The sequence below is a fragment of the Halyomorpha halys genome, unplaced genomic scaffold, assembly GCF_000696795.3.
Source record: "Halyomorpha halys isolate HHAL.00 unplaced genomic scaffold, Hhal_1.1 Scaffold1243.1, whole genome shotgun sequence".
Classification (NCBI taxonomy): Eukaryota; Metazoa; Arthropoda; class Insecta; order Hemiptera; family Pentatomidae; genus Halyomorpha; species Halyomorpha halys.
The window spans coordinates 61376-72534 of NW_027114799.1; the positions used below are offsets into that span (position 1 = coordinate 61376).

Here is an 11159-nt window from a genome sequence, read left to right on the forward strand (position 1 = left end):
AATGTTGTTTGTTTAATTTATTTTTAAATAGTTTCCTGTATAAAAAAATTAATTTATTTATTTAGAAATATCTTGTATATGACGAAGAATTTTCTAAATTGATTTATTGCATGAAGACAAGGTAATTTCTACTGGTCTTAATATAAAATGTGATTTCAAATTATTTTTTAGCTCGCTTAAATCAGGTTTTGAAATTATTATATTCTCAGGTAAGTAATTAGTAATTTTGTAACAAAAAATCTGATTGGTCTGTTTCTCTATATTTTATAATTTCATAAGATCTAAAGGAATGGAATTGATTTTGATTTTAAAACTAAAAAAAAAAGCAATCTCGTATCTGGGGAAAATTCATTACTGAAATCATTTCAACTTTTCTTTTCGGTTCTCTAGTATATCAGGGCATTTTAACCAGGGGAAAATTTATTTGTTGAGTTATTTTGATTCTTAATTTTAATAATAGCAGGGGATAGAAATAATAGTATATGCCACACTTTGCCTCCCTCGTCAAAATATTTGATTCCATATACTGAACATCTCTAATAATAATATCAAATTTGAGAAAGTGATTATCTAATAAATAAGTTCTTATACGTAGCAAAACAATTTTCGCAGAGAGATAGCTTCGTAAACGCCCTAGTTCTGAGGTATAGGTCTTTTAAAACAGTCAATTTATTCTCAGCTAATCTACAATAGTTTAATTATACCTAAGTGTTTATCTGAAATACCTTTTGGACGGTAGAGAGTGTGTAGTTATGCGGAATCAGGTGGCGTGATTATTTCTCTTTCATATTTATTTGTTTATTCTTAACCCATTAACCCATATTTGTTTTTTTATTAATTTTCCTGTTGAAAAATACTCAGTTGTTTCAAATTCTTGTATATTATTAAACTGAACTTTTTTTAAAAACTTAAACCTGTCTATTAATTTGGTTTTTAAAAAGTATAGAAGATAGTCAGTCAGTCGATACAATCCCAAAAACTTGTATAAGGATCGCATGAGCTTTCGAATCCTTACTTTCAAAAACATTTTTCTATTTTTCATCATTAATGGAATTATCAACATTTAAAGCATCTTCAGACCGCCCCCTTCCTAGTTTTTACAATATTCTAAATTTCTATTAGTTGCAATTGAGTTCATGTATATAGAGTTTCACATGTTAAAAACTAAACGAACAAAAAAAAAAAAAAAACTTTAACATGCTTCAGTGAAAGATAATAATTTACCTATTTAAGTTTATAACTATTAACTCCCAAACAAAACTAACTTCTTTTCAGAGTGTCTTGTTCAACAAGTATATACTGGATAACTTGCCAGATGATTTTTTCCGCTTTAGATGTTTTCTCTCTCTGACTATAGAGGAAGTATGCAGCAATTATAATGCATTAAACTTGCAAATTAAACTTGTACCTGTAAAGTGGTGAGCAATTCAGATTGGCTTTCCCACTAATGCAGTTCCTGCAGTCTCCTCTACAGTACGTTTAGACGTTTTTGTTAATAAAAAAAAACTTAACCGAACAACTATAAATCAATGAATTTATTTTTGCAAATATAATGAAAAATACTACTCCAACGAAGATAAAAATCATAAACTACTAAATTGTACATTTAATTTGAGTGCTAATTGTCATATCTACGTTTTATGATTCCTGAGATATAGTTTTCCTAAAAAAAAAATCACTAATTACCGATTTTTATTTAATGTTTTATGATATGTTGCATTTAAAAAACAAAGTGCATCTCGGAAATTATTGCACGTAGAAAGCTCCACTAGAGCTAATTTTTTCTAAAATTTGCTACATTTTTAATGATTTTCTATCAGGTTTTTTAATATTGGTGATAGATTTAATGATATAGAGCTCCGAATGAAAAATTAGTTTTTTTAACGTTTTGTAAGAGCAGTCATTTTTTATTTCCCTCAACTAAAGTCGGCAGCCTCGTCAATTTTGACAAGTAACTATTCATATTTTTATTAAGTTAATCAGAAATTGGGGTGAAATATTTACCTTTTTTCCCCCTTGGGTCTTGGCTTATAAGATAAGGAATCACTTTCAGCTTTCGCTTTATCGTAGTTAAAATTGATTAGTGATAAAATATGCAATTAAATCAGTGACGTCTGGATTTCTTTTACTGCTAACTCGCACTTTCTGATAGAAAGTAATTCTTTTTTTTATGTGAAGCGTCCGAAGCAGGTAAGCGTCCTTAAAAATTAGGTATTGAACGATTTCAAGTGCGCAGCATCAAATGTCACTTTACTGAAGAAAAAAAAACTAAACTTAGCTATATCTTATATCTTGAAAACCACTCACAGCACAAAAATAAATACATTTTTAAAAGTGAATTTGCTACAATTTGAACAATGATAGAACTCTTTACGCTCAATATTTTCCGTGATACAGTTTTTCCACACCAATATTTTTTTTAAAATAACAAAGACTAACAAATAAGCTTTTATTTTGGTAAATATTGTGCCAACCACGATTTCTACGTACATAATCATTATAAACTACTTTACGATGTATTTACCGAACTCCAAATTGACATCCCTAATAGAACTGTTTACGTTCAAATATTTTCCGAGATGTTTTGTCCCAAACAAGTTGACTATTAGTGAAATATCACATTATTGGGTGAAACGTGATTGATCCTAGTTATTTTCATCCCTACAGTGCTATATATACATTTACAACTAATATGCTTACACGATATCGATATTTTGCGACATACTTAGCAAATGATTCATATATTACGGAACGTTCAATATCTCAGGAACTGATTATATGGTATTACGAAATATACTAAATTTATGACTAGTTCTAACGAGTATTTTCTACTATTAACTCTAGTTCTGTATTTAAAATTCTATCACATCTGGATGTATCTATCAGTAACTAGTTTCTTGTCCACCTATATGTATTCTTCCTTAAATTATTTCTTTTATATATTTTATAAACAAAACAAACACAATTTTTTTTACATATTTTCATATTTTCTCTGTATATTTATTCTGTCAATTCTCACAATGTCTGTATCTTGTTTTTCATTTAGCCAATTAATACAATAAATAATTCTTCCTTTTACATATTTTCGTATTTTCTCTGTATATTTATTTTGTCAATTCTCATAATGCTTGTATCTTGTTTTTCATTTAGCCCTGACGAAGCCCTGCAAAGTGGGACGAAAGGTTGGTTAACAATAAATAGTTTTCTTCTACTATTTAGATACCTTTATTGAATGCCACTCGGACTATCTTCCTACAATAAAATAATCTCAATTTCTCGTTGTTTGTGAAAAACTATAGGCTATTTTGTAACTGTACCTAGGAAAATATTGAACGTAAAGAGTTCTATTAGGGTCAATTTAAAACTCGCTGAATGTATCATTTAATAATTTATTCTCCAAAATAGTAGTTTCCGTCCTGGACCAAAATTGTATCCCCCGCCCTAAGCGGACCTGGCCCAAACCCCTATAATGCCATATAGCAAAGGAAGGGCACCATTATATATATATTTACATACATGTATATATCAATATTGTTATCTATATATTTTCAATAAAGGAGGTCAGAAAAAAAGTAGTTTCCGTGCTATTTGTCAAATTAAATTCACAAAATGATTATTTATCGTTATTTAAAAAAAAAAAATTGGTTCAATGAAAAATGTTACTCGGGAATTATTGATAATGATAAACTCTATTTAATTTTTAAACTTAATGATGATATTTCAGCTACTTCAGGGGTTATCGACAATAAACTAAACAATATATGGCGGCCGTTTTGGAAAAAAATCGCCGTATCTGAGCTATGGAAGTCTAGGGCTCTGATACGGGAATTTTTAACACTAGGAGTCCAGGGAGTTGTGAAGATTTTACCATCCTGTTTTTCAAATATTTTTACATAAGAATCTGTAGCGTTTAAAGGTAAATCGTTAAATAAATTCAAGTTGGGCTATCGATAGTTTTATCGCTTTAATGCGTCTAACTTCTGTGCGCCCCCCGCCTCCTCACTTCATAACTTGTGTAAGTCCGCAACAAATCCATTCACAAAAATTAATTTACACTTTCCTCTAGGTACAACCATAAAAAGTTGTTCCAAGGTTAAGTTGCATTAAGATAAAATAAAGGTATATTAATCCAAGACTTTCAATATGTGAATATCACAAATCGGATTAAAAAAAAATTTAATTTAAAATAGAAATATCTTTTTAATAAAATTCCGGAATAACCAGAGGTTAGCAAACAAATTGTAGTATAATTTAACTTTAATCTGCGATACACACTGTACAAAGAGGTATGAAATATAAGATGGTTATAAAATAGATTGGATTTTCCTGCAATAGCATTATTCGTTCCCTAGCTTCAAAAACATCAATCGAAATAATAATCATGAAAAAACGTTCAGTTAATACTAGTTTTATATTTCACGTTTCATATTACTCCACAAATTTCCATATTTTGAGGATTTTCTACACAAAATTGCATTTTTGTGGATAATTTTTTTATTAACTATGAAATCGTTGTTTAAATGTACAACTTTGTCTTTGATTCATGAATAAATCAAATGAATTTACTTATTTATTCCAATGTCTCGAAACTGAAAATTAATATTAAGTTATGATATGAGCTCAATTATCCTATCTCGACCATTAGATCTATTCCATCTATTCCATCCATTAGCCCGCTGATTACTGGGGTCTGTTGGAGATGTAGACAAACTAAGATCCACCTATAGCAGGGGTATTAGAAAATCATGAGTAGACACTCACAGCAATTCAATTAAATGTTTAAGCTTAAATTATATTTATGTATGATATTAAAAAAATATTCCAATCTCGGGATCGCAAATTGAACTTCAATTTTTATTGAAAATATTAAAATTAAGAAAATTAAAATTCAGCTTAAAAATTGTTGTCCGAGTAGGTATTTTGAAATTATAAAATTTCAAAACCAATGTTTTCAGTTTAATGTAGGAATGTAATACTTTTAAGGCTCCTTTCTACATAACACTACGGTTAATTTTCTAAACATAAAAGTTTTATGAAGATTAAACATTAGTTTTCCAGTCTTTATGATAAAAATAAAAAACCATTAACACTTTCACTCTTAATGGGACAATACGTCATAGTGGATGCTTCGAATGTTTGTTCGGTAAAGTAACCGCGAGAGATGTAACTGCTTTCTCGTAGTAAATGAGTAAGTAAATTATAATTTTTCATTTATCTTTACATCATTTAAGTGTTTGTCTCTTTTTTAGCCCTGATGAAGCCCTGCAACGTGTAGCGAAACGTTGTCCCAATATTAATAGTTTAATCACTATTTGAGTCTTCTTTGACCGCTTATTTTTCTCCCTTTTATTATTATACACGGTAAATCAGCGATCTTCCAAGAATGTAAATAATGTGTACATTTTCTTTTTTTTTTTTGTTTTGTAATAAAAATCATCAAAGTTCTACTTCCTACTATTGAAAACAAGATTACGAAGAAGATTCCGAAGAATACGAAGATCCCGTGGGGCTACACGGCGCTGCTGGAGGAACTGAGTCACGGCTGTGGAGAAGTGGAACCGGTATACCAAGGGCAGGGAGATGACCAGCTATATAAGGGGCTCCGCCGGGCCGGGATGGCAGACACCAACCACAGACCAACATGCAAGCCATCTCCTCCTTCATCTTCTTCGTAGTCTGCCTTGCCCTGGCACAGGTAAATATTCATAGATCATAAGTTCACAGCCTCCTTCTTTTCAGTTCTCAAGGAAGGAAATAAAAGTTCTTAAGAACCATCGACTTGGGCCGTCTATGGTTCTCAGAAAAAAACTTTTCCCGATTAATATATATATATTTCACACTAAATAATTTGAATCATTGGTCACGAACCTTACAAATAAATATTCGATTCTTAGAAGCGTATAGCGTTTCGGAATTGGGTTAGGGGTAGTTAGGCTCAATCTTGCGATAACTGACTGGATCCTTATAAAATCAAAGATTATTCGCCATCAAACATTTAAAGTACCAATAGTTGACTAATGCGCCAATAGTTCAATAGATCTTGCCTCACTATCCATTGTCAACCCCTATACTTATTTTCTCCTATATCTCATAATATCAAGTCCATAAGTATAATAAGTCCATGAGTATAAACAATAAATTGTTGTCAAATTTAAAGACCCAGTAAGAACTATTATATCCCTTGTAAATATTTAATTTTATAATTAAAATACAAAAAATTGCTTCATTCATTCACAGCATTTTCACCCAAGTTTCCTAATCAGGACCTCTTTCGGAAGTTGCAATCTTACTATTAATATATATTATTATCATCAGCATGTAATTTAATTTCAATATGTTTTTAATGCAACTATTTAATATGCTTTAAACATTCCCAAATATCCCTTCCGAATATGTCACTTAAATAAAAAACCCTTTATCGAGCATTACTAAGACTATTATGCAGTAAATAAGTTCAAATCGTAAACCGATAAAGAGGCCATTAAAATATTATCTGAATGAAAAAAAAAAAAAGGAAAATTAAACACAATCTAATATTTCGCGTTCAGATTAGGATAGAGTTCTTAAGCATTCAAATAGTATTAACATGGTGAATTATTTCGATGATTATGAGTCGGGAATGATCTATATATATACATAATAAAAATATAATTAGGTTTTGTTTTGTACTAGTATTCTTCCTCCTTCGCCTAAATAAAGTTTAACTTCTCTTGGTAACCAGGTCTAATGTTAGTAGGACGTAGCGCAGCGATCGGAAAAGGCTAAGAGTATCTGAAAAACGTGATTTTTAAATGGAATATCGGGCCTTCAGAGTGAATCTAGACCAAGTTATCATTAAAGCTGTTACGATAATATTATTTTGTGTATACGGGATAAGTAAAATGGTCTAAAATTCACTTCAAGAATTAGAACGTGTGATAGAACAGTTAGGCAGTGTAAAGGAAATTAAAAGCTACAAAACATTAATATATTTGCTCATTTAATGCAAAAATGTATATATGTTTTAGCTAATTTTATTAGTAAAGGTTTTTAACGCCTTCGTGATGAAATTCGTGTTTTGTTTTTTGATCGGTATTTTAGGAAAAAACCAAAAACTATTGAATGACTGCTACAAAGTATTTAAGAGTAATAATATCACAAAAAAAAAAAACATTATAATCTTCTCATCTATATATCTCATATGATGTCTTAAATGTATTATAACAAAAATAAATTATAGTGATCGTCCCGCTATTATTATGCCTTCCTTGGCAGAAGGTACGACTAAATTTGCCAGATAATTACCAGAACTACAGAATCCTGGTGGTCCCTACATTTATCGTTAAAAAAGGATTTAAAGAACACTTCTATTTCAGTAACATCTTCGCCCAAAGATCTTATATCCTATGAAAATGAAAGTTCAGAATTTTTGAGAAATAACTTATTCCATAATTTTTTCCAACAAATCATACGTAGAAAATCATGTAGAACTCAAGAGAAAACAAAAATATATTTTCCGATATCTGAAAAATTAATGTTGTGAAAATAGGCATTTCATTCATAAATTAATGAAAATCCAGAATCACCGAATTTTTACTAGTGCCAAAACTTTTGAAACTTAAGAGTTAAAAATAACTTCATAAACTCAGTCAATTTTTACCTTGTGTATACTTTAAAAATCAGGGTTTCTACCCCTTCCATATCTCTGTGCACCGGGTTTAAGTTTAGGAATTTTATTGTAAATGTCATGAGCTCGGATTCTGATCTTCGATTCCCAATACAGAATGTACAAAAACAAAAAACAATAATTTTATTATAATTTATATTAATCCTCAAAATATTCCAGGGTGCAACGGTACAGGAACAGGTTTCAGCCATTGCCAAGAAATGTGCAGCAGAAAATAAAGTGTCAGCAGGTAGTTCCAAAATATTTGTTTTTTGTTTATTTGTTTTTTTCGACTTAACATATTCCAATCTTTAAAATACATTTTTTCTCGTTTACAGAACAGGCAAAGATAGCATACGCTGTAGTCGTCCCAAAGACTCAGGAGGAAAGTGTAAGTAGATAAACAAATATATCAGTTTTAATTTATTCAATGTTTTATTAAAACATACTTTTATTTCTTAATCCTTTATAACACGATACAAATTTTACTAATTGACATTTTGATCTATTTCAGTGTTACTTGGAATGTATCTACACCGGTGCTGGCGTGGTAAGGATAAATTTTCTAACGTTATCGGTCAATTTGTTTTCCACTGAATGAGTAATATAATAATAAAAACACTCAAATTAATAATACTAACTATTATGTTAACAATTTTACATCATTTGTTCGTAAAAATTAATCCATTTATTAAAATACCTCTAGATTAAAGATGGCAAATTCGTTGTGGATGGAGCGAAGAAACTGTCAGCACAGAGATTTACTAACGCGGCTGAAAAGACGGCCGCTGACAGTGTAATTGATACCTGCGGAAAGGAAGGTAATTAAACCAAATTTTAATATGATTATATACATATATAATTTGCAGTTAAATTTAAAATAATAAACTATTAAGTAATTACTAGTAGTTTGTTTAATACATCTATATGGTTTATTTAAAATACATAAGCTAATAAGCATTATTTTTATGATAATTGCTTAGCAATCAATTTCGCTAAGAGTTATAAATTTCATTACTAATCAATTGATTTCTATGATCTATCCTAAGAAGCAATAATCATACTAATCGAAACTTAAAATTACCGTATAACTTTTTTTCTATTCCAGTTTCTGCCGGTAAGGATAAGTGTGCTCTAGGAAAGGCCGTAAGGGAATGCTTCGTCAAGAACGGAAAGAATGTAAGAAACATTTCTTATAGAATATATATAATAGATGTTATAGGTTATTGCCAACTTATTTATGCTTAACTTAATTTTTTTTTCACATTTTAATAATGTTTTTTTATTATTATTTTTCAGATAAGCTTCTTCCCTCCTCCTTCATAAGAAATAGCACTCAAATTGCTATTAGAAACACAGCTAAAGTTGACATATTGTCACAAAAAATAAGACTTTAATATATTTATTTAATAAATATTATGTATATTTAATTAAATTTCATTTAAGTTAAATAAAATGTATTTAACTACAAACAAGTTTTTAATTCATTCATAATACCCAATGCCAATGATTACTTTAAATTTTAGCTCTATGTATGTTGAAATTCAAAATAAAATTTTATAACATAGGAATAGATTTTTTTTTTTTTTTTAACAAACACATATATGATTTGGAATTAACTTTCTTTTAATTGCACAATAGGTTTTAGATACAAAAAATAATTTTACATTTTCATTTTTCGCTTTGTGATTATATTTCTTCTCAAAGATTTGGCCATTTACTGTGATTAATTTTTTTTTAGAATTATAAAATTAATCAATTAACCTGGCGAAAGTAAAGGTGGAAGTAAGCAAGAAGACAATAAAGAATGATGATCTCAATAGACTGCATGGAAGGGTTTGATTCGGTGTCCCATAGTTTGCTATGTAAGATACTGCAGGAATACCAATTCCCAAAATAGCTATACACTCTATTGAGATCATTCCTGCAATACCGTTCATTAGGGTTCAAGTGGCGTAGTGGTATCAGGAGAGGTCCCACTCACTTGTGGAGTATCCCAGGGGTCTGTGCTATCTCCAATACATTTCTCAGTACATATGTATATTTGTGTACATATATTTGCGAATTTATTACTTTAATTTTTACCTTATTAAACTTTAAAATAAATTGTAAAAAAGATATTTTTTTAATCTATCAATAATAGTGGCATAATGTATTCTCAACTTATTTTAATCAGTTTTAAAATTTACTGTTTATTATATATCTTTTTGTTAAAAACATTGTCTCTGGTTTTTTCTTTTAACCCCCAACTTTTCTATAGATTTGATATAAATCAGACAAGCTGTTTTCAAAATATATATGTGCCAAAGCAAAAATGGTTACACAAGCGTAACCAAAATTAGTGGAGTCTGATAAAAATAATATGGTGCCAACTAGCACAATCTCTGAAAACTTCATCAAAATTGGAAAAAAAATTGGAGTTCCATCGATAATGCTTGAACACAAATTTGATTGTAAGCGGACAGCGAGGGAACGAAATTTTTTTTTGCTATATAAAACGTAAAATGCATGTACATTTTTTTGATTCTGAGGACATAAATATTTGTATTAGCTTTCATGCAGCTAATAAAAACATTTGTTGGTGAGAAAGAAAAACAAAAATCACAAAAGAAATAGTAAAAAATAATTCAATGAAATTTTCAGATGTGAAAATTACAAATTAATTACAAGGTGGATAAGAAAAGAAATACCAATGCTATTGTATCAAATTATTACTCAAATCAGTCACCCAAATCAAAATTTCCATTATGAGAACTAATTAATATTGTTAATATACTTCTTCTTCTTTCTCGTCACATTATAGTCCCTTATAAGCCTAGAGGAATGTTAAGCCAGGCCAGCCACTGTTCTCGGTCTCTTGCTATGTTCCTGATTTAGCAGAGATTTTTACCTCTCCTGTTGCACATACGGTCGATGTAATCCAGGTAAGACATCTTTGGTCTGCTTTGAGGTCTTCTTAAATCATCTTGATGACCTAGTCCAACCACTTCAGCTGAAGAGCCTATGGGACCTCCTTCGTCAATAGGACTCCTAGTTTCTGTCGTTAAGGGTGCAGATCCTTCTAGACCTACCAACAGTCCTACTGAACAACCTTATATCTGCAGCTATTATCAGTCTATTCTCCTGTTCATCTGATGATATACAACTTTCAGCTCCATATAGGAGTACATGCAAGTAAACTGACTTAAAGATGTGGAGCTTCACTTTTCTGTCTATTTCTCTCTTCCTAAATATCGCAGCATTGCAGATCTGGTAATAGACTGAGTTCACTTTGCTTATCCTGTTTAAGATCTCTGAGTCCATTTTCTCTGAGATTACAATGATTGTCTAAAGAAGGGAAAATCTGATACTACTACCTCTATTGCTTCTTCGTTACAGTACAGTTGAAAATCTTCCTGTACTCTTCCTACCAGTAGGATCTTGTGTAATACAGATTTTTTTTATTTATTGAAATCGCAATCAAGCTCATTATGAGCTTATTAGTAATTTAGTTTTATAACATTAATTATTCACA

The 11159-nt window shown here is 29.9% G+C and overlaps 1 protein-coding gene across 1 annotated transcript; it reads left to right on the forward strand.

Annotated features, from left to right (window-relative positions):
- Nucleotides 1-5608: 5608 nt before the first annotated feature.
- On the forward strand, nucleotides 5609-9120 carry LOC106688964 (uncharacterized). Its single transcript, XM_014433683.3, has 7 exons — nucleotides 5609-5695; nucleotides 7826-7895; nucleotides 7984-8036; nucleotides 8160-8195; nucleotides 8352-8466; nucleotides 8754-8824; nucleotides 8945-9120. The coding sequence occupies exons 1-7, from the start codon at nucleotides 5642-5644 to the stop codon at nucleotides 8969-8971; spliced, it is 426 nt and encodes a 141-aa protein (XP_014289169.1). The 5' UTR covers nucleotides 5609-5641; the 3' UTR covers nucleotides 8972-9120.
- Nucleotides 9121-11159: the final 2039 nt, after the last annotated feature.

What these genes read in the sequence shown, in the direction of transcription:
- LOC106688964 (XM_014433683.3), top strand. Translation starts at nt 5,642, where the DNA reads ATGCAAGCCATCTCCTCCTTCATCTTCTTCGTAGTCTGCCTTGCCCTG. An exon ending in TCTACACCGGTGCTGGCGTG is followed by an intron (nt 8,196 to 8,351) that starts GTAAGGATAAAT and finishes AAATACCTCTAG; the next exon opens with ATTAAAGATGGCAAATTCGT. An exon ending in TGATACCTGCGGAAAGGAAG is followed by an intron (nt 8,467 to 8,753) that starts GTAATTAAACCA and finishes TTTCTATTCCAG; the next exon opens with TTTCTGCCGGTAAGGATAAG.